We start from the raw sequence: 24,646 nt of genomic DNA, 5'->3' as shown, positions 1-24,646 counted from the left end.
TACTGAACACTTGTACGCGTATATTTGGTTAATAAATTTTCTGAAGGTTTAAAATGCTAAAAATCGGATCACAATACCTTTACTTGGCACAGCACATATAGCACATTGTAAAGTTATGTACTTAATAAAAGTCAAAAAAATTAATAGGATATTGACTATTGTTTAATACATTATAAATTATTATGAAAAAAAACACTCTTAAATTCCAGTCTCTTGGTTGATCTGCAATAAATTCAAATAGTTACATTGCTAAAACCCAGGGCTCGATTTCCCACGGTGTACACAGCAGCTATCCCGATAACAGTTTACTCCAAACCAAATAGGACCGGCATAGCGAGGTGGTTAAGGTGCTTGATTCGTAATCCGAGGGCCGTGTGTTTGAATGCTCATCGCACCAAACATGCTCGCCCTTTCAGCCGTGGGGTTGTTATAAAGTGAATATCAATCCCACTATTCTTTGGTAAAAGAGTAGCCCAAGAGTTGGCGGTGGGTGGTGATGACTAGCTGCCTTCCCTTTAGTCTTACACTGCTAAATTAGGGACGGCAAGCGCAGATAGCCCTCGTGTAACTTTGCGCGAAATTAAAAACAAACAAACAAAAACAAATAAGCAAACAATGTACTCACGAATAATTTAAACATTTCTTCAAGTAAGACAGCTGTACGTGACAGGGGGAGCTGTTTGTATGCGGCCACCTCATGATGGCGAGGAGACTTGATGCATCTGATGTAGACCGTGGATTTTTGGATTCTTTTGACTTCGTTCTGACGGATTGTGATGGTAAATGATATAATATTTATAAATAGAAAGAAAGAGAATAGTAAGATTTACTCTCTTTACCTTTTGGTTTTGATGCACGACTCGATTGACTTTTTGACTTCCTACTCATAGGTTCCAGTTAAGGGGATTTTATTTAACACTACAACTTACTTAAAGAATGAGCTGCTATTTATAGCAGTAAAGACTGGCATTTTACAAGTCTAAATTGTGTAATCAAAAATTGGTTGAAAAAAAAGTTTAAGTTTCAATTTTCCTCGATAGTTGGTGGGATGGGACATATGAAACATTTTTATTTCCGTTTTCCTTTTTAAATCACCTAACACCGAGTGGACTGTAACTCCTAAGTATATCATTGTAATTTATATACATTATTAATAATTAAAACGACTGTGAACTACAAAGAATTCTTGGAATATTTCAATGTTTTTTAAGAAAGCGTAAAGCCGGAAAATGTGCATAACAAATCAATAACTTCGACAAAACCCTAAAAGCAAATTTGAAAGGCAAAACGACCACTTGTTATCCATATGTCAATTCAATAATTGTTAATAATGTTATACTTGAGCCGAACTATCGAGGAAAATTGAAACTTAAACTTTTTTTCAACCAATTTTTGATTACACAATTTAGACTTGTAAAATGCCAGTCTTTACTGCTATAAATAGCAGCTCATTCTTTAAGTAAGTTGTAGTGTTAAATAAAATCCCCTTAACTGGAACCTATGAGTAGGAAACGAAAAGTCTGAACAGAAAGTAAAGAGCAAAATGCTTACATTTTTATACAGCTTGCATAGAACGTTTTTGTGCAGGTGTCTTTCCTGAGGCTTAGATAACAGTTACTAAACTGATATTATGAAGCTATTGTTCTCACATTTTGTTTTCTTCAGATTGTGATATTAAAAAAAATCAGAGACCTTTATCAAATTGATGACCTGAATAATCACTTGAAAGCTAGTGAGATCACATTTTAATCTTATTTTCTGAAGGAAAGTAAGTAAAGATTGCATAAGTAATAGTTGGGTACTAGTTTTTTTTCAAAGGTTATATACAAGACGGTTATGGATCTGTTAGTTACTCATATATCTACATAAGATATAGAAGACCAGTGTATAAGGGGATATATTCATATTTATATGCATTTTAGTATGAACACTTTGTAGTATTGTATATGTAGGTAAGGTATTAGTGTCATAATCCTAGTGATTTTGTTACCTTGACCAGTTTTTTCTTTCTCGTGTGTGCAGTATGTGTCTGGTGAAATCAAATGTATGATTGATTTTTCATTAGTAAAAGTGAAGAAGAAATATTAATTGTTTACCTTTGCACAGTTGCCCCCAAAAACTTTAATTGGTAGAAATAAATATATTATATATTTTTGTAATTTTTGTCTTCTAAGTTAGATTTTTTTTTTCTTCTGTCAGATTATGACCGACTAGGTATGGTCAGTATATAGCTTACATAGGTAAGTTGACACTAGTAATGTTATATGATCGAATGTGGTTGTGCTTGTATAGTCAAAACCATAACTTGCTTTTACAGTGGTTGTACACATATATATGTATGTTGTAGTTATTTTTATTTGGCTATATACATGCATAGTTATGTTTATTTCATTATATATATAATGACCATTTTTAACTTGTTTCTGTGATTAAAAACAGAATGCTTTCTCAATAGTCTGATCAACATAATTGCCATTATGTTATGATCATTTTCTTCAGTCATATTACTGAATGGATTTCCATGTATTTTAATTGTGTGATCCAAGTTATGATAACCCAAGCACATTACCTTACACTTACTATCATTAAGGGTCATTACCACATATTTGTCTGACTAGTCAAATTGATCCGAGTAGTTCTGTAATGCTCTATCATCCTCAATACAGCCAACATTATTCAAGTTTAATATGATCCGTGTACTTCAGCATTTAACTAGCTATTCCTCTAACAGTATCATAAATGTAAATAAGGAAGTAAGGCTGAAGCATGTTGTTGGATTCAAGGGTCCAGTTTGACCCTTTGATGTAATATTCTTACTTGTATTCTGTATGACACTATATCAAAAAACTTTTTGAAAATTTAAGTTCATCACATGTTCTCACTTTTTCCATCATTGAGATGGTAAATAATTTATTGAAACAAGTTTAACAGAGTAGTGTGGAAGGATTTCCCTTTATCGAATTAGGGGTGGCTCTCTTTTATGACATCATATCTCACTAAATGATTTTGTTGACGTCACTGAATGTTTTCCAGACCTTACAGAAACAAGATTAACTACTGTATTTGTCCAAATATAATGGACACTGTTTTTCCCTCCAAATACCTCCTAAAAAATTGACTGTGCATTATACTTGTGCACATTCAATTCTATTCGGTATTTTACTAGCAGCTACCAACAAAAATTATTAATGCATTATTAAATGTTTAAAACGTTACATTTCAATGTAGGTCATGTGATGGATGATGAAATGCTATGCGAGTGAGAAGAGGATGGGGGAAAGGCTTAAGGAAACAAGCCCAATTAATCTTATCATAGCAGAAATTTTAGTGTGATGAAGATTTATGTGAAGATGAATTATTAGCAAGTGTTTACCATGTATAAAGTTTTTGGTAATTTTTTTTAAATATGACACACAAAAATTTCAGTGAAAAATTTCCATAGATGTTAAATAGTTGTTTATTGTAATTAGAAACTATTCAATACATTTTGTATGACTGATGTGTAAAAAAATAAATTTTCTTCAATCTAATTTTCAGTATTGGTTGCACATTATACTTGGGCAAATACAGCACGTACATTTTGTAGCTAATTCACTGGTAGCCTGTCACAGGTAACATGGTAAATAGTTTAATTTTGTTTGTACTTTTCTTTAAATATCTAATATAAAAATGTATTCTTATTTTCAACAACCTAATTATACTTTAAGATTAACTGTGCCTTTTGCAATGAGAGAAAGATGGTTAACAGTAAGTAGAAATGTAAGAAAAGTATATTTAATTAGCTGTACTGTTAACTACATTGTTTTTTAGTTCCATTCTGAGTTGGTAACTTTCTCTGATTGAAGGTTAATGTTATTAGGAAAGTTGGATAGCTATCTGCTTAAAATATCTAAATTGTTGGCATGACTAAATACATGATCAGTAATGTTCCAAAATAAACCATTGAGAGCCCTTTCTGGTTTTATTCTTAAAATCAGGAAAACACTAATTTATCAGTACCTTTTTTCTTACATTAATCCAGTTTTATTTTGTAACAACTTTACCATTTATCCCATAAATGTTGCCCAGTTATTATAATTACAAGTGTTGTGAAGCTGTTTTCATCAACACTATATGAATTGCACTACACATTATCAACAGAAATGTTCCAATTTGAAAAATGATTTTCAATCGTAAGCCCTTTCTAAAAACAGTGATGACTCAATACCAGCTTTCCCAAGAATTTTGTAAATTACTCCAGGCAGTGGCTTTAGACAGTTTGCGACAACACAAGTGAAAACTAAAAAGTGTGTAGTTTTTCTGTTTCTACTTCTTCCTCTGATTTGTTCTTTTCTAAAACAAGAATTTTCTTGTTACCAAAACTTGAGAAATAATAGCTGAAATTCCTTATTAGGTTTGTTAAGCTTCTTCAAGGTTTTAGGATAAGCTGTATTAAGACCACAAACTTTTTACTTTCTTAATAAAGTTTCTCAGGTTTATCTCTTTCAAACAGCTTATTTTTCCAATGCTAATAGCATTTCAAAAACCATCTTTCTAACTTTTCCAAAAACAATTTATGGCATTCACAGTTTCATTTTATTTACTGTAAGGAAAAAAAACAGTAGTAAATAATTACATAGGACTTCCTTTATAACAAGCTCCTCTCGAAATTGCTTTTATATGTGTTTATAAAAGTGTAAAGAAATAAAACATTACTTAGATGGTTTGCTAACAGAACTGTGATGTCATAAAGAGAGAAAGAATGTACAAAAGTGAATGATGTGTGTTTGTTAAAAGCCAGAATTTTTTGGCAGATTGTGTTACTGTTGTAACTAGCTAATCAGATTTTGGAACACCTAGATCAGTAAGAATATTTTATGTAACAATACAGAAAAATTTTACCACCATATTTATTCCGGTAAATCTCATTTTGAATGACTTTACTTTCTAATTAGTGAGTTTGGCTATTTAAGCCACACCCATTGCTAACAGGTGCATAAAATCAAGCATACAGCCATGCAATCTCTGTAAACAAACATTGGTAGTGGAACAGATCTTACTGATGAGCTCAGTGACTTTCAACGTGGCACTGTCATAGGATGCCACCTTTCCAACAAGTCAGTTCATCAAATTTCTGTCCTGCTAGAGCTACTCCGGTCAACTGTAAGTGTTGTTGTTGTGAAGTGGAAATGTCTAGGAGCAACAACTGCTCAGCCACGAAGTGGTAGGCCACACAAGCTCACAGAAAGGGACCGCCGAGTGGTGAGGCACGTAGCTTATAAAAACCATTTGTCCACAGTTGCAACACTCACTACCAAGTTTCAAACTACCTCTGGAAGCAAAGTCAGCACAAGAACTGTTCATCGGGAACTTGCTTCATGAAATGGGTTTACATGGCTAAGGGATCCGCACACAAGTTTAAGATCGCCATGTGCAATGCCAAGCGTCAGCTGAAGTGGTGTAAAGCACACTGTCATTGGACTCTGGAGCAGTGGAAATGCGTTCTCTGGAGTGATGAATCACCCTGCACTATCTGGCAGTCTGGCGGATGAATCTGGGTTTGGCCGATGCCAGGAGAACTCTACCTGCCTGAATACATAATTCCAACTGTAAAGTTTTGTGGAGGAGGAATAATGGTCTGGGGCTGATTTTTGTGGTTTGGGCTAGGCTTTTTAGTTCTAGTGAAGGAAAATCTTAACACTACAGCATACAATGACATTCTATAGAATTGTGTGCTTTCAACTTTATGGCACTTTTTTATAAAGACATGGTTTGCCGAGATTGGTGTGGAAAACTTGACTGGCTTGCACATAGTCCTAACCTCAAGCCCAATAAACATCTTTGGGATGAATTGGAATGCCGACTACGAGTCAGGCCTTCTTACCCAGACATCAGTGCCCAACCTCACAAATGCTCTTGTGGCTGAATAGGAGCAAATCCCCATAGCCATGTTCCAAAATCTAGTGAAAAGCCTTCCCAGAAGAGTGGAGGTTGTTATAGCAGCAAAGGAGGGACCAACTCCATATTAATGCCCATGGTTTTGGAATGAGATGTGTGATGGTCAGGTGTCCACATACTTTTAGCCATGTAATGTATATGTACTGTAAACTTTTCTAAAGTCTCAGTTGTAGCATAAGAAAACTTTGTTTTGTAATTATATGTACAAATATGTACTTTTAATATGTTAGTGTTATACAAAAGATAGATCTCATTTTTTCAAAAAACCTCTTGCAAGCAACATATTTTAATAACTTAATGTGTTCTATTAAATAAAGCTAGTTATCTGAATTTTTGTAAGCATCTTAGTTCTGAGTTTTGGACCATCTATACCACATGGATTTAAAAAAACATAGCAGTTCATCTCTTTTGACAGATCAGATTGATAATTACACATGCAGAGAAAGCATTAGGTTATTTGCAGGAATACTGAAATGAACAAGAAAACACTTTCTGTTCATGGCATAGATAATCATGGGTCTAAGAGGCCTATTAACATCTGCCTGTTATGTTTTCCTAAATTCATTGCATCAAATGAGAGACAGTTTGCCACACATAATGAACCAAGTTCTACAAAGCTTGTACATTACTATGGATCATTGTCTATTTCAATTGACATTAAATAATTTGATATTGTTAGAGAATCATAGTTTGAGAAACTGTTACTTTATAAAGGGTAAGAGTATATTTCTCCAAAATCAACTGAAACAAGCATTGTTAGAAAAAAAAGAAAAACAGTTTCATATTCTGTCTAACAGTAATGTTACTATAAACATAATTTCTCTATTTGTTATGATGTTGACTTTTCCTTTACCTTGGATAATTTATAGTTGTGATAATGAGCTTACTATAAAGCTTACTCGTGTGAATAACAAGGGAGAAGCATTGTCAATAAATAAACACATAGTTACTGTGATTGAATATTTTTGGAAGGGAAATGTTTTGGGGTCTTTTTTGTTTCCCAATAGTTGGTTGAGTTATAGTATAAAAATGTTTTCTGTAGACCTTGTGAAGGCTATACTGCAGTTACAGCTTATTTTTATAAAATTAGTCACAGACTTAAGTTTTTTTTTATAATATTACAGTAATGCAGTTTTTTTCATTGGGTGGGTTCTCTGAAATTATTTTATGAATATATTTCTTCAAGCTTGTACGCTGTTGTAAAATGTAAGACTAAGTATGCAAATGACATTTGGATGGAAATACCTCTCCCACAGTACTACCACTAATGCAAAGATAAACTTAATACAGTTTTGTAGCTAGTTGGTCAAATATTTGAATATAGACAATCACTAATACTCATTCATATTTTTCAATGATGCTTTACTGCTGGTTCAGAGCAGAACACATACTGATTCAGTGCTTTACTGATTTTTATATCATAACCTGTGTTCATCACTTGATACTTTAATTTACTGGAGTTCTGTGATGTTAACTTTAAAACATTTTAGACTCAGCTTCATGAGCTTAGTTGATCTTAGTATCTTGTGCTCTTTTGTTATATAGCCAAATTAAAACATTGAAAATACAGTCTACAATTACTCCCCTTCTTAGCTTGTGAATCTCTTGGACAGTCCTAATACAGGAATAACACATTGCACAAAACTGTCTATTCACCAAATATTTCTTGTGGTTTTCTCTTTCAGGTCCTACAACATACAGATGCAATGTCCTCTGTTGTCATTGGCTGTCCTCTCGATGCAATTTTGGAGTTCATCATTTCTTGTGATTAAAATTTCCAACCCTCCAGTACAACCTTGATAAAATCCAATTACAGGTTTCTTCATAGTGTTGAATTTTGTTACATCTATGGTATAGACAATTCATTTTTTTTTTTAAGATTTGTCTTCTTGGGTTTTGAGTTTGTTGTTTACTTTATTTTACAAAGAAATATTTATTTCTAAGATTATTTTTATATGAATTCACAACTTTACATCTCTGACAATGAGTTGCCTAGTGCTCCTACTCTGCTATCTCTGAAGTATAGCATTACCTGAGTATTGGGGGGAAAGGGGAGAGGCAGCAGACTCATTTTTCATGGAGGATATCCAGTGCCTTATATGTAGAGGTGGAGTCTTACATGAGGTCTGATGTTTTTTATCCTGTTAGCCTAGAGGCTGAGCTTGTGAGGGGTCAAAGGCAGACTGATGAAAATTTGGACTCTGTTTTTCTTTACTTGGACAGCCTAGGATGATCATTGTACCTTCTGCACTGTTTCAGTGACCAGTATGTCAAATTTGTAATATTTTGAGTTTTTCTTCTGTAGCTTCTGACTCATCTCCTTTGACAATCGTTCAACTGATTACATGATCTTTCTACTTTCAGTAGACGTTGTGCATAATGTGATTTTCTTCTCTGTTATGAGAGAGTGTTGCAATGTCTTTTCCTCCCTTTTAGGAGATAAGCATGCCTTAGTTTTCAAGCACTTTGAGAATCCACATTTTGATTCTTCCTCTTTGGGGTTCTAGCCCTAATGCCACTGTTTTCGAGTCCCTGGTTCTGTTCTTGCTTGTAAAATCTCTTTGAGTTCTCTGTCATTCATTGATGTCCTTTCTACAGTGATTCTCCATGTCTTATCTCATCCACCTTTGATCCTTTGGTGTCATGTTTCTTTTAAGTGTTATTTTCTTCTGTTGTTGGCTATCAGACATCAACATTTGAATATGTTTTTAATTCATTTTTATAGGACACTACCATTTTACTTGTGTTCAGTTGCATCCCAATAGGATCTTTCTACACAAAACTTTTATGTCTAATGTAAAGGATGCAATTTTCTCTTCTATTCATCTTCTTTCCATTTCTCTGTTTGATGGCTACTTGGATGTAGATCATCACTTATGACCAGTTCAGGCTGTTTGAAATTATGTTGTGTGCACTAAAGAGTTTTGGGGTTAATATCAATGTCTGCCCCTACACTGGGATTCTTAGGTGTTAAGTGTCTTATCTCCTTTAACTTTGGCTGGTTGGTTTTGTCAGTTAGGTTTCATTGCTTTATCTTGGCTTATGTTGATAGGTAGGGACTTCTTTGAGTTTCATCCAGTTCACCATATCTCAATACCTCTAGCAACTCAGTTCCATCCTCCACTGGAGGAGGTTGTACAGACTGGTATGTCGATCATACCTCATACATTTATATTTCATGTACATAAAGTTTTTGCTACTCCTATGGCTATTTCCCACACCCAAGCTACTTTGCCAGAATGGTAAGTGACTTCATTTCTTTTGTGTTTACTTCTATTCTTTTTCAAGGACCTCTGTGTCATTTTCATTTGAAACTCATTCAGTGGTGAATCTTGCCTGGTGATATTTGCTTCCTTCCAAATTTGCACTAGATTTCAATCAACTGATAAAAGTTATCCTGATAGCAATGAGCTCTGTTCAGATGGGTATTCAATAAAACTCTCTTTTGTGCTTTCGAAGTGGTAAATAATTGTATATATTACCAAATTATTAGGAGTAAAGCTAAAGGGGATTTTGCCCATACCTGCTGACTCCTAGAACTGTGTAAATTATCTGTTAGCATCAGATATAACAGATGTACATGGTTGATATTATTGGATATTTTAATTTAATTTAACTAATGGGTTTGTAGGAGTATCCTATGAATTTATGTATTCTCACTTTCCCAAGTTCTCTCATTACTACACAAATTTAACTTACAACTATCTATATTTTTAGAAATATCTTTAGAGCTTCCTTTATCCTACAAAAACATAGTCTTTTGAAGTAAAGTTTTTCTGTAGTACAATTCACCGTTATTCTGTTGCTCAAAGCATATCATTAATAATCTTTCATTGAGTGAGTAATCTTGCTGAGTAATAAATTTTTTAATCTTGTTTGAAGAGCACTCTTGAGAGGACTATCCATAAATCATTGAAGATTTTTTAAAGCAGCTTCTCTGATTTACAGTTTCCAACTTGAGTTTTTTTCAATTTGAAACAAAAAGAAAGTGCCTCTGAGTGCTAATAACATAACTGTCAACAAACTTGTCAATGCCTTGTACATTAACACTTGGCAAGCCAATTCTAGTCCTCGTCTTTCTGTCCTCTTTCTTCTTCTACATATAACTGTGTACGTAGTTCAACTATTCTGTTATTTAAACCTCATATTTGTCTTGTTATTGCAAGCAAGCAATAGAGCTGTGCAATTTAATTAATTAATCAATATAGTTGATTAACTAAGAGCAGTGATTATGTAAACTAATCAATATATCAAAATTATGATTAGATGATTTAAATGAAGATTTTTTCTGATTATTTCTGTTTTTAATCATCCCGACAAGTGATTAATCAAAATTGCAAATAAGTCAATTCTTATGAAATTATTTAACTTAAAAAAATGAGGTTTTTCAATTATTAAAAACTGATTATTCCAACTGTCTAATTTATTGGATAGTTATGCTTATATAATGAAACCCACTTATCTTGGTAAACTGACAGTATTTCATTTTATAAAAACATGCTGTAGGTATTTGAATTCCATGTAACATGTGCATTTTGTACAATTTTCAAACATAGCTTAATCCTGATACCTGTTGCACAATATAAACCCAGACTCATTATACTTGTAATTATATTGAAGTTTTACTAATTATTGTTCTCTTGTCTATAGTTTACCCAGCTATTATTAATATATATTTAGATAATTGTGTAATTAACAATTTATGTATTATGCTTTAGATAAATCTAACGAGTATTGTAGCAACAATTTGCATGTGTGTCTAATTGCTAAATTGATAATTTAAACAATTTTAACTCTTAAATAAAAGCTTAAAGCAACTTGTACACATTTCTTTTAGAATTCTTTGCAATAAATACAATCCCACTCCAGGAGGGCTGAATACAGAAACAGAACTAAGCAAATACAGTTATGTTATTATAATTGTAGTGTGACGAAGACCAGTTCATGTTTGTGACCTTTCCACATCTGATAACGAAGATGAAAAATTGTAAAAAAAATGGCTGAATATATGTCCAGGTAAAGATGTATTCTTCATTGCACAATGAAGAGTAGAATGTGATGTTTCTAATGAGTACATTTTGGTGTGCTATATATTTACATGTGGTTTTCAAGATGATAGTGTTCATCATCATTAGGTAGCTGAATGCTTTGAGCTCAGTAATTATGGCTTATTCAATATTGTATTAAGTTTGATACAACATGTATATTGTAATAAAAATCAAGGTTATAAGAAGATATTTTTCCCACTGTATTTATTTCTCCATCTAGGACAGGGGTTCCCAAATGGTGGGTCACGACCCCCCAAGGGGTCGCAAAGCCTTGGCAAGGGAGTCGCGTAGCCTTGTTAGAAGTAGCTTGGGATAACATTAATTTTATTTCATCAATTACATTTTCATGTCGCGAGTGCCAAAAGGTTGGGAACCCCTGATCTAGGAAAACAGTGCAACAAAACCAAAACTTCACGTGCTGTAGCCTTTTTTCATCATACACCTATTTAGCAAACATTTAAATGACCTTAAATCTATAACAAATGCTGCATTATTAGGCAAATTATGGCTCAAGCTTATAACATAAATAATTTCACAGGACAAGCAATCTAGATCTACAATGTTTTCAAAGCTGAAACTTGTTACCCTTAACCATTTACATTTATATTTTTCATATTTTGCCACTGAAACAAAAATATAGGCAAATGGTACAAAACCCTAACAGTTTTAAGCATTAAGAGTATAAATGTATTTCATTTTATATTTGTTTTCCTTGTGTGATGAATATAAAAGTGTAAATACAGTGATATGCTACCATTTCCACCCAAGTGGTTTCTTCCATTTTGTGGTTTCATGTTAAGGTACAAGAAGAAAAGAAGCTTTAATCTTTAACCCTTTCATTGATATGAATTCATTTATCATTGTTTTCTAAGTTACTTAAAGGATGAGGCAAGTATGTTGATTTTCTATTAAATTTGTGTAAGTTACCCATGAGTCAAAAGAAAACATTACAGTACATACAATGCAACTAACAATTATTAAGAAAACTAGGATCTATATAGGTTTGCTGTATAAAGATATATTGAATTTTATCAATAGTTAGTTTGACCATATTGAATTTGTATGGCATTTAGTATGCAGAAGTTTATTTAGGTAGAACTGCAGTGTAATGTGTTGAGAATGATTCTGGTAGCAATGGTGCATTTTCTATTAGGATTAAGAGAAAATAAAATAACTGATGTTTAATTGTTGATAACACTAAAGAAGAAACAGAAGTTTAGAAAATGTGGAATTAAGTAAAAAGCAAAACCAAATAGCTGAAAATAAATGAAATTAGAAACAAGTGACAAAGTTGACTGCAAGAAGATTTCGTTTGATGCTGGAAATGCAAACTTGACACATTCAAGTGTTGATGCTTTAAGCTGCATATCTGGTATTTAAGTTGAGATAGCAGGATTTCACCAATTTGATTCTTTCAACCTGGAAACCCTATAATTTGTTTGAAAAGTGAAACAAACAATTTTTCAGGGAGAATAATCTGAGAGTGTGCCTCATGTATGTAACAACTGAGAAAGTTCTGATATGGTACATCACCTCCCCTCACATAGCAGCTGTTCTCAGTCAGTACTGCCCTCTATATGCAGAAAAAGTTTTATGGATGCCACATGCCTTTTATCACCCCTCTGTTGGAATTGACTCATTCCAGTGTGTGTCTTGTACAAATAAATGTGCAGCAACCCTCTACCAATAACAGAGCTACATATTCTCATTCCTATCAAACTATCACTTCTCATTTAGCAGAACTTATGTTCAGAATTTTTTTTTTTTTCTCTTTTGGTGCTTTTATTGTGAATTTTGATTTTCATAGTAGCTTTTCTAAAGTGGAATTTCTTATTTTTTTTTCCTTTATATTGGAGAAATCTTGTACTTTAACATAATTTACCAGTGTTCACTTTTTTGTCTCACACTCGCATATTTTGCATCAAACACTTTTGTTTGATTTCTCTATTTTTACAATGATTTTTAAGGTTCATGTTCCTGCTCTCAGTGTTATACCTTTATCATTATTTTCACGTTACAGCAGTGGGAAACCTGTTGTTGGATTTCTCTGCTATTATCCACCATGAGATTGATTGCTATATGTGTCAACTTCCTTCTGAACTTGCCCCACTAATACTCCTAAATAAATGGAACTTGTTGGGCCAATGAAGATTTGATAGTCTTTATTACATCACTGAATTTTGCTGAGTCTTTCTCTACCCTCCTGCAGAATCAGTTAGGACTAATATGGCATTTTTTAACATAATTTTTCAGGTGTGTGATGTTTTCTCCAATTCCTCTTTTTCTGTGCTTTCTTAATACCTACATGTTAGCTTGTTTATCTTCTTCAACCTCTCACTTTATACTCATGGTTTTACTGTTATTGGGATCTTCTGTGCTACAGCGATAGTGGGCTGGTTAATCAAATTGGAGAAGTTTTACTGCAGTGTGTCCAATGTCATGTCCATTTTATTGGTTTTCTTTTTCAATACCCATCTCATATGAGCCTACCCTTCTTTTATTTAACTTTGTTCAATGAGTTTTCAGTTCTATTACAGCTTATAATGTTCTGTCACTTCCAAGACAACCTTTATTCCCTTAGGTCAGACTCATATGGTGGCTTTTCCTAACCAGTGAAATATCACAAGGGATCCTTTATCAGCTCTTATTTCCCTCTCTCATACCTTTGTTGATGATTGACAATGGTGGTTAGACATGAGTCATATCTTGTGAGGTGTAACACTTCCTTCTCCTCATCCAAAGTTGCACATTTCAAGGATAAAGACATGGATCGATCAACAGGAAGCTTTGACGTTTTGGCTTGTGGCCAAGATGTCTTATTGTATCAACATTTTGATGCTCCTTGCTGTAAGTTGTGTTTTGGTTTGTTTTCTTTATTTAGCCAGAAACTATCTAGTAATCAATCCTTGTATTTTTTTTCAGTGGTTGCTTATCCTAATTACCAGGGCAACACTCATTTTTCATCCCTTTGTATCTAAATGCTGGATATTCACATGCTTAATATTCATATCATTGTGTCATGCTCCTTGTGCTTTTTTCATGGATTGAATTTCCATGAAGACAAGTCTGTGTGATGGAATGATTTCTTGATCCTTTTGTTTTCCAGTAGTGGCTTTGACTTCAGTGAGGTATTCCTCACACTAAAGCTTTTGCTGTGTCTCTTAACCACAAATTGCCTTGGTTTTGGTCTCTAATCCTTAATCATTTTTTCCTGACTTTCAATCTTTTCATCCAGAAATGGATCAACACATTTGTCTATCCCCTCATTCTCTCTTCTGTAGATGTTTTTGATCATTCTTGACATTTATTTGTTCAGTTCTTTTGATAACTCCTTCCTAGCCATATCAGCTGTGGCTTTCCTCAGTCACCAGTGTTTCAAACAGACCTTCCTGTCTTCCATCTTTATACCTGGTTTTCTTCTAGTCATTAGAGAGAAAATACACAGTTTCTTAACACAAATGGAACATATTTCCATTGTAAGTTTCTGGATCCACAGTTTTTCTCTGATCAACCCATGGTTATTCATTTTGCAGATTTCCTCAATTGACTTTTGGATTGTGGGTTTTCTGTCTCCCCAACATTGGATTTTCAGGCAGCCCTGTCCCACATCTTTTGTTTTATTTCTCTCACACTTTAGCTGTTGTTGTATAACTTCCAAATTTGTTGTCCACTGTGGTGGGCTGCCCTTCTAGATGGGGTATTAATGTGATCCTTCTTTGCCTTATATTACCTTCAAACCAATCTCCCAATGTTTCTTGTTTCCTCTTATGTTTTACTTCCTTTTCCTATTCACCTGTGGATGTCCATGATCTCTTTATGTGCCATTGATGTTTCATGTACTCTTTATCCTTCTATATGTTTTCTTATTTCTCCAGATTATTTTTTCTCCATTACTCTTCAGAGACTCAAGAGGATAACTCCTTCAATTACCTGCTTTACCTTCCATTTCATACCTTTATCCTAGGCCTGATCTGAATTGACTGCTATTTTTATCCTGTATATGCTCTTCTCTGTTATATTGGACATACAGTTTTTCTTTGTTTTCCATTCTCACTTCTTCCTTAGAACCCATCCTCTGTTTGTGATTTTTCTCTTGCCACCTTTATCAGTTGGGTTCGGCTTTTAATTCAGTTAGCTTTTTTATCTTTATCATCTTCATCCTGTACTTTGTTCAATGTGTCTCTTTATCCAATTTTATATCTTACTATTTCATTTGCACTTCACCTTCATTGTCACCTTGGAGGTACTTTACCTGTCTAGCATCTGGACTACCCATAATATGTTTTTCTCTCACTACTAACATCTGATCATGGTTTCTTCATCTTTGGACTATCATTTTCCACCTCTAGCTGTTCTTCAGAATTCATGGTAAATTCTTTTTTCTTTTCAGGTGCCCTCTTCCCTTTATTATTTTTCATTGTTTAGATTCCATTTCGTTGCAAGTGGTGCCTGAACCAGATATTCTTTAACAGATCTAGTTCACACTATAAGGCCATGTCAACTTACATATTTCCATGACCATGCAACACACACTGCAGAGATGGGGTGTTTCACAAGATTGCAGGTAGGTTTATCCTTGAGATGAAATTTAACAAAAACTTTTGCCTGCCTTGGACTGTAATTGTCCATGGACTATGTGGGTAAAGGTTTCATGGTCACCCATTGCACTGTTTAAGGTGTTGTCATTCCTTTGGACTCTCCATCACATTTTCCCCCTTTTTTCTAGTAGAGTTTGAGAGTCCTTACCACTTTCTAATTCCAAGCCACTGGGGTGGCATCCTCCTGAATAGGTTAATGAGATATAAAATACAAATAGAATATAGAAATGATTATACAGTCACTCAGTTGAGAGTAGGGTGGCAGAGACCTGCTGGTGTAGATAATGTGACATCTTCCATCATTAAACAAATATAAATGGGAGTGAGCCAACAAAATTGCAGTTTACCACTTTAATTTGGATACCTCATTTTACCCTACCAGAATGTCAACTCCCAGTGACTGGGTTTTGGATTTAGCATTAAACTAATTAACACTAGTTTTCATACTTGTATTACAGATGCTTATTTTCCTCAGTTGATCATAATCATTTTTCTTCATCTGTGTTGTGGGCCACAGTGTAGGTGCTTTCAATGCTTATTATTCTGAGAATGTTACTGAGCTTTGGATGGTTCTGGTAAATTTCCTTTTGTTTTGAGGGAGGTGCCTTACATTATGTAGTCATCTTTTTAATACTGAATGTCAGTTTCTCAGATCAATCAATCACTTCCTTATATTAACGCGTCCCGTTCATGGGTCTGGGGATCTTCATTCCACCTGGCCTCATAAACTTGAGGTAAAGACAATATTATCCTCCTTTCTATTCCCACCATATGTGTGGGTTTTGTATTGTAGGTGATTTATCAGTTGTATGATTCTCATCCTGCCCCTGTGTGGATGTCGATTTTAAGTGGCATGAATTTTGGATGTAATTGACCAGGTGTGTATGGTCTGTCACAGTGTAGTCTCTCTGCACTTCAGATACAACCTTTTAATTTTACTCACTTTTATAGTTTCTGTGACACAGTTGTATAAATATTATATGGTTCTGATCACTATTTGACCTTAGTCCTCTTGAATTTGTTTGTGTTCCCACATTTTCCATCCATATGTGAGACATTTTCTGTGATTGGTGAAGAATATACCTGGTTTAGAAGTGGTACTGTCACCCACATTGGACTTTATAATATGACTGTCTATTCTTAGAGATTGTTCTTTGGATACTTCATTTTTTCTCTCAAACCACTTCCTCCATCAATTCAGTGTAGGATTCTAGCCTGTTATTGAGAAATGGTAATGCACTGTATCAGAAGTCATAATTTTTCTCCACTAAAAATGTGTTTCCTGTAGATACTTATCTCGTTTCACACTTTTCAACCTTCCTTTACACTGAAAAACCAATACTACCATATTCTGCCAAGACTTGATGTGATAGTTTGGTAAAATTGAATAGAGAGACTCACATATATCACAAGAATATATTGCAGTTTATTGATGGTGTGTTGATGAATGATTATTTGCATGAGAGATACACTGAAGTCAGTCAATTCCAATTGAGAGGAGATTAAAGGCATGTGGCATGTATAAAAAAAATACAGATAGAGGGCAGCAGTGAACAAGAATAGCTGTTTGTATAAGAGAAGGTAAGTGCTTACTGGCAATACATTTTTGAGTATTATTCAGAATATATATATATCCTGTGTAGAGGGTTACAAAGTGTGTCAAAGTGAGAAAGTCAATACTTATGTCTAGTATGAAGACATTTTATGTCTTTATGTGGTACATTATTTAAGATACTTTCATCATGAATCTTCTGGTTAATTGAAATAAATTATATTATATGGCAGTTTAGTGGCTTTTATTTGTTTTGTGTGAATATGAATTTTCTCTCATTGCTAGGAGTACTTTGGAATGGAAACGAAGTAATTCCAGGAGCAAAAGAAACTATAAATGCTCTTCAAGACATGGTAATGAAGAACCTTCTCTGTATATTTATTTTGGAAATCTCTGTTGCTTTAAAATACCAAAATCATTTGTTATTAGCATCAAGTGTCCATGAAATGTTATTGATTTTTATCTGTGTTTTTTATATCATCAAGGATAAAAAAACAACACTGATTTCTTCTCTGTGTCATAGGGATGCCAGTAAAAAATATAAAGTATATACTTAACATTAAATGCACTTTAAAAGTTTGTATTGTAATAAATAACTTATGCATACGAGAGTAATGATAAAGTCTTATTGTGAGGATTTTTCTCTGATGTGTGATTTTTTTCCAGAAATTGGTGGACTTTCTAACAGTTGTAAAAGTTAAATTGTTGTACTGTGATATAGTTAAAGTTTATGTTTTTGATGTGTATAAATTTCAAAACAGACTTTAATGTCACACAAAAGGCTGTCTCAATTGTTGGCTGCTCTCTGACCATTGTTAAAATAATTTTAACTAATGTCTTTATACCCAACCAGTTTCATTGACATTTCTAAGCATGTACACACCATGTGTATGCTTTCTACTCATAATGTAGTACCTCCTGTAACAGCTTACCTACCTCTATGTGTTATTCCTGTTCAATCCCCAATTTTTCAATTGGCACAATACATTTTAGATGTGTGTTAATTTTTCTGAGTGCAACTACAGTATTTCAGTGTGCTTTGTTTTCATTATGGCTTCAAGATTTAATATGGTGGACAATGATATTCCTACCACAGACAACAATGCACATAGTACATCTTCCCAAAACATGGGATTGACTTTATATGCTGAGGAAGTTCATGCTTTGATTCCTAAGGAGATAAAGTTTTACACTTGCTTAGCAACTTGTTTCTCCTTGTCAACCTGATCATGTTTCTGAGGAAGAAAATTTGTACTGTTTATCTGGCATTTTCCTTTTTTGTTCTATCCCAATTTAAATCCATTCAAAACATTTTGCTTGCTCTCTTCTTATAACTTGTCAATCAGGTATATCATATTTTAGATGTTTCGCCTTATAGCAAAATGGTTCCTTATTTATCTTATTGGATGAAAGACTATCTTCCAATTATTATGTTTTTCTCCTCCTGATATTAGTGTTCTTTCTTGAAACTTTTCTGATCAACTATGGTCAAATATAGGCATGCCTCATCTCTCCCAAGCCTCCAAGGAAATCTCTGGCATGCCTCTTTATTATATGATTCTTTCATCAGTGGTCATCCACATTCCCTATAATCATGGAATGATGGAACAAGGTTATATTTCTCCTTTGTCACATTTTTTTTCATCCTTGTATTACCTTCTGAGATTCTGTCGTTCTTCAGCTATGTGTTTTATTGAATGGTTTGTTTATTGGTTCATTACCTTCACTCACTAGTTTTTCAAACTTATTAATATGTAGATGAATGGCTCCATACCATTCCCATTTGCAATCAATGACTTATAGACATTTGCTTCTTTTGGAAGCAATAAAGGTGGTTTTCTGATCAAAGTGGAAAAATATGTTCTTATCCATACTCAGTACATGTTTTGTTTGGGGTTTTTCTTTAATTCATATCTCAGTCTGCCTTGACCTTCTCTTATTTGCCTGTACCTCTCCTCTCACAACTTGAGAGTGTCTATCTCATTTAGAAATGTGGATTTCCTTGGAAGCTCTTATTTTCATGGGTTGAATTCATATGTGTTACCATTAGTTGACACTTCTTAATTGGTGGAATTTCTCACTGGATCCCTTAAATCATCCTATTGCTCTTCCTTCTGTGATCAGGGTGGATCCAATTTGGCGACTCCACAGGGATCAGACCACAGTGGGAATTCCCATTTTCCCATCTCATCCAGAGTTGCATCTGTTCACAGATGCATCTTTTATGGTTGGGGACTTTCTCAACTATTAAGAGATTTCTGGTCTGTGGTTTGCATAGAAATCTGCATTCCACATAAATATCCTTGAACTTTTGGCAGATTGGATTTTGATCCATTTCCTTCCATTCCTGTGTGGTTGGGGGTTAAAAGCCTGCTTAAACAATTCAGTTGTTATCCATTATATCACCAAGTAAGGTGGAAATAACAGATTTCTATTTTCAGATTCTAGATCTCCTTTTCTGGGCCCATTATCATAATGTGGTGGTACTAGTTTGCCTTGTTTCTGGAACCATGAATCTGTGGGCTAATAATTTATCTTTTCTGAACCAGGTTTTCTCCATGGAGTAGTCCTTTCATCTGTAGATTTTTTTGGTGCATGTGTTCTTAACTAGGGACACCACTTATTGATACCTTTGCTACACACTGCAACCCAACCTTTCTTCCTTTTGGTCTCCTGTTCCACACTCCTCATTAGACATACACAGTCTGGAGTTGACAAGTCTTCACATCTATATATGTTACCCATCTGATCTGACTTCTACCCAGAATTCTATCCCTCATTCAGACCACTGCTTGCCTTGTCCTGTTGGATGTTCTCTATTGGCCTGCACAGCATTGGTTCCCTCTGCTTTTGTCATTACTTGTGTAACATCCTCTGCCCTTATCTCTTGGACTCTCATTTGTCAACCTTGATCAGTCATTGTTTGTCCCGACAGCACCATGCTCTATTTTTGCACCAAGCCCGATCTTCATGCTTGAAATTTGTCTGGTTCCTTGCCTCAGTTCAAGACTGACTTGTTATGTATCACTTTTCTTTTACTGAAGAAACTTTGTTCTCAACTGCCTTAACTGTTTACCAATGGCATTTTTCTAACTTCCAGTGTTGGTTTATTTGCTATGGCTTCTTCCCTTGTGTTCTTCTGAACTTCAGCTTTCCTAATTCTTCACCTGGTTGTGTATCTATTTTGGCTTTGTTCTGTTATCGGGTGGCCCCATTGAACATCTTTTATTTTTTCCAGTTCTGTAACATTTTCTTCTCTGTCATCTCCTTCCATACTGCTTATCCTCCATGTCCCTTTGTTATACAGATTTGAATCTTAATGTGGTTCTTTATGTTTTTTCTCTTTCTTCTTTTAAACCCCCTGCTATGTGTTCCTTGTACCGTCTTTTCCTTAAGATTTGTTTCCTTCTCATTCTTGAGAAGACATTAATCTTTCTAGTACCTCTTACCATTCTTGTGTGTTCCTCTACTCTGTCCAACCCTTTTTGCCTAAGATCTAAATAACCCAGAAAGGTGATTTGTCTTTCTTACTCGTTTCCTTACCTTTATTTATCCACCTGTACTTTTCTCACATTTGGGATAGGCTTCTTTGTCCAGTTCAATCCATGAAATGTTATGTTACTTGTACTGACTCCTTTTGGGGTTTCCTTTTCTGACTGTTTATTCTTTGGAACAAATCTGTTTCCTGTGATTTTTCACCAGTAACTCTGACTGGTTGATTTTTGTTGTCTTTTCAGGATGGCATATTTGGACTTGTCCATGAAAGGTCACCATTTCCGCAGACTGGTTAGACTAAAACTCTTAACAATGCTTAGAAAACAGTCAGTGATTGAAATAGCCTTTTGTGTGAGTTAAATACTTTTTTGAAACTACGTTTTCAACATAAGAAAATATTGACTTGTATAAGACTATTAATCGTAATTCTCATGTGCTTTCTATACTTGTAACAGGGAAAGACTGTGATTTTTTGTTACAAACAACAGTACTAAGGCAAGGAATGAGTACAATCAGAAGTGTGAGATGCTAGGTTTTAAAGCAAGTATGGTGAGTTATGAATAAATATGTGTGTAATATAATGATTCAATGACATTTAATGCATAATCTAATGATTCTGTGTTTAATTAGAAAAAAAAAACTGTAGTAATATCAGTTTCATATTTTCATTTATAATTAGATTGAACTAAAGAACTAATTCACTATAGTTTATCATAAACAGGCTTTCTTAAACCTGAAATAATTATTGTGAATACCTTGTTTCTGTATTGTGCTATTGGGTAATGGAACTGAAAGGATCTGTAACTTCCAGTTTTTACAGATATACTCATGTGTTCAAATGCTCAAACCTTAATATTACACTTGACCTTAATCTCTGCACGTGTACAAGTATATGAGATGTGAACAGTGGGCAGTCAGCACACTACCTTTGTAGCAAAAAGCTAGCACTCTTCACCTTCTATAACTGTAACTTGCGCAGGATAATTTGAAACCTAAAAACTGACAGCCTTTAATTCTTGGTGAGGATAAACCCACTTGAAGTAAAAATTTATCTCAGAACAGCTGGTATGGGTATTAACTCTTTTACTAATAAAATAGAGAACAACGTTTCAACCTTCCTAGGTTATCTTTATTAACCTGAAGATGACCAACGAGGGTCAAAACATTGTTCTCTGCTTTATTAGTAAAAATGTTAATATCCATACCAGCTGTTATAAAATACATTTTGACAGCTGTTAAAGAATTCTTTTGTAACAAAAATATGATCATCACATGTCTTGTAAAAGGAAGAGTTAAAGGGGATCTGATTGAAGTGTTTAAACTTTAAAAGGAATTGATCAACATTTTTCATACTTAACAGTGAATATCATAGCACTATGGGACATACAAATATAGATTTAAAGAAGGTAGAAGCTGTCTTTAGCTAACAGTTTTATTTTTCAAATAGGGTGGTTGGCCTATGGGATAGTTTGCCTTCAGATGTTATGAAAGCAGTAAATTTTGGTGAGTGTAAGAAAAAGCTTGATAGATATATGAATGGTGAGAGCTGGCTTTAATTTTTTTAAATTTATTTTAGTGTGGCTCAGAGGATGGGACATTGAGAACAGATCCTTTGTTCTCCTTAAACATTATGTTATATGTTGTGTGAAACATTGCATGTTATCTTATGACTGGATAAAGAAAACAGAGTTGTTATCCTGAACAAAGTTGGCTGTGTTGAAAAAAAACAAAAACACTTGATGTTCTTCATCACTGCAGTAAGCTTAAACTTATAGACAAGGAATCATTATCTCATGTTTTACAACTTGAAGGTAAAACTCAAAGATTCCTGATATGTCTCAGCAAAATCAGTATTATTTTTCATTGTGTTTAGAACAGTTTGTATCTTACATGCTTTCACCCTGGAATATTATATAACCTGTTGAAAATTCACAAACCAGATACCTCACTTGGACCTATACTTTCTGTTTTGGCCATTTGCAGATATAACTTACCTATATTTCTTGTGCCCATCTGAAAACCTTTTACTGTTTGATCTGCCAAATATCCCTTCCTTAACAATCACCCGAAGGGCTAACTTTGGTGTTACTTTTTACTAATATTCCCCTGGACAAAACCATTAATATCACATTTTCTTATCTCTTTGCTAAATATATTCTTGTCAATGGACCTTCTAAACCTGGCTTCAAATTTATGTTTGAACTTTCAACAAAAGACCCTCTTTAAAAACTCTATATGTGCAGATGGCATTGCTGTGGGCTCTCTCCAGGCTTTAATGCTTGCTAACATTTTCCTCTCTCACCCCAAACATAACTTCCTTTAAGATTTAATTTGTTCTACAGAAGATATGTTGATGATACTTTCCACCATAAAGATCATATGTAACACTTTTATATTTTAATTCAAAATGCCCCTCCACAAACTTTGCTCATGAAATAAGGATGAATAACTATTTCTTTTATTGGACTTTCTTGTTAATCATGATGCTACTGATTTTAAAACTTGTGCCTAATGAAGAAACACATTTACTGGCCTTTCATGCAGTTTGAGAGCTCTATACCATTTTCTTTCAAACATATTTTTATTCTCTGTCAACTAAACAGGGCCTACAACAACTTTAGCTTTTCTTACCCAGCTCTTGACAAGTAAATTTCTTTCAAAGAAAGCATTATTTCTGAAAATAGCTACCAAAAGCACTTCTTGGGGAAAATAACCTACTAATTCTTAAGTAATTTGTTTGTAAAGCTATCTAAGATGCCTACCGTACCAAAATATCCTACACCTGTTGAACATATCTTTCAAGACAGAGCTCCCTTATCATAAAAAAGTTAAAAACACTTATGTAATTCACACTATTCTCAAATTGAGGTAAAAGTTATTTTTGATCCTGATTTCAGACTAACAGATTTTTCCACTAGAAAGATCATGCACTTACTGCAGATTGTCCACATCTTGTTTACTGTGGAGAATGTAGGGACTCGTATGTTAGTGAAACTAAATGTTACCGTAATGTATGAGCTTTTGAACACATGGGCATATCTATTAAAACTAGAATTAGTTACAAACCATCTCAAATCTGTTATCTACCAGAATGATACAGAAACAAGACTCTGATTTTTTTATTTTAAAATTTCCTTAACAACCAAACATACTGAAATTTTAATAAAAGAGATGTTGCATATAAAATCTCTTCTTTTGTCTAAATAATACATGTTCTTTATTAGATTGAAATGTTTTTCAATGTAACTATTTCATTTGTGCTAAGTATTATTTATTTTCTCTTCTTCTAGTTTTATATTCAAATTTATTTCCTCTTACATATCAAAGTTATATTTATGTTATAATTACCATTGTGTATGTTTTTATCTCTTGATTACTCAAGATGGAATTTTGAAGATTCCAAAACACATAGATGCTTCATACTACTATCTTTGTCTTTTTTCAATTAGCCCTGTTCTTTGTGTTTATTTCAATGCTCTCTATATTCTCCAAGTCAGAAATTTTGTTAAAGATTTTGGAAATTTTTTATTAAAATTTAATTAATTAAAGCCATTTAAGGAACCTTTAAAAATTATAGAAAACATTTTTTTCTTTACTTTCAAAAATTTAAGAGCTTAAAACTTATTTTCTTGAAATAGGCCTATATTTGACTTGCTGGACCTCTGTTGTATAAAATTGAAGATTTCTATTCTACCCAATATTCTAATTTTGTTTGCAGGACATACAACCACCTGTGTGTTACATACACGTATATTCTTATAATACCTATTTGTAGTTTATCAGATGTTTCTGTTTATTTTAATATTGCACGTTGCTTAGACATACGTGTCATTTTAAGCTTTCTAAAGCTATTTTTCAGCCATCTGCAGATAGGACTTGGTAACTCACCACCCTATCTGCCCAACAAAAGAAGTAGAATTCCTCTGCAGATGTTCCCATTATACTCTAGGTTTTAATTTGTTTTCATGACTAGTGTGCTCAAAACAACATGTTTATGACATGGCCACCATGTTTAA

At 33.8% G+C, this 24,646-nt stretch overlaps 1 protein-coding gene across 1 annotated transcript in view; it reads left to right on the top strand.

The window, feature by feature from the left end:
* Positions 1-626: 626 nt before the first annotated feature.
* The window catches only part of LOC143244556 (glycerol-3-phosphate phosphatase-like), a 44,292-nt gene continuing 20,272 nt past the window's right edge, over positions 627-24,646 (top strand). The window contains 4 exon segments of the mRNA XM_076489477.1: positions 627-779; positions 17,421-17,488; positions 21,086-21,100; positions 21,102-21,179. Of these exon segments, the coding sequence (XP_076345592.1) occupies positions 698-779; positions 17,421-17,488; positions 21,086-21,100; positions 21,102-21,179 (243 nt within the window). The 5' untranslated portion in view covers positions 627-697.

The sequence above is a fragment of the Tachypleus tridentatus genome, chromosome 1 (genome assembly GCF_004210375.1).
Source record: "Tachypleus tridentatus isolate NWPU-2018 chromosome 1, ASM421037v1, whole genome shotgun sequence".
NCBI classification, from domain to species: Eukaryota; Metazoa; Arthropoda; class Merostomata; order Xiphosura; family Limulidae; genus Tachypleus; species Tachypleus tridentatus.
The sequence above is the reverse complement of the archived record's forward strand: the minus strand, read 5'-3'. Positions and strand labels throughout refer to the sequence as shown.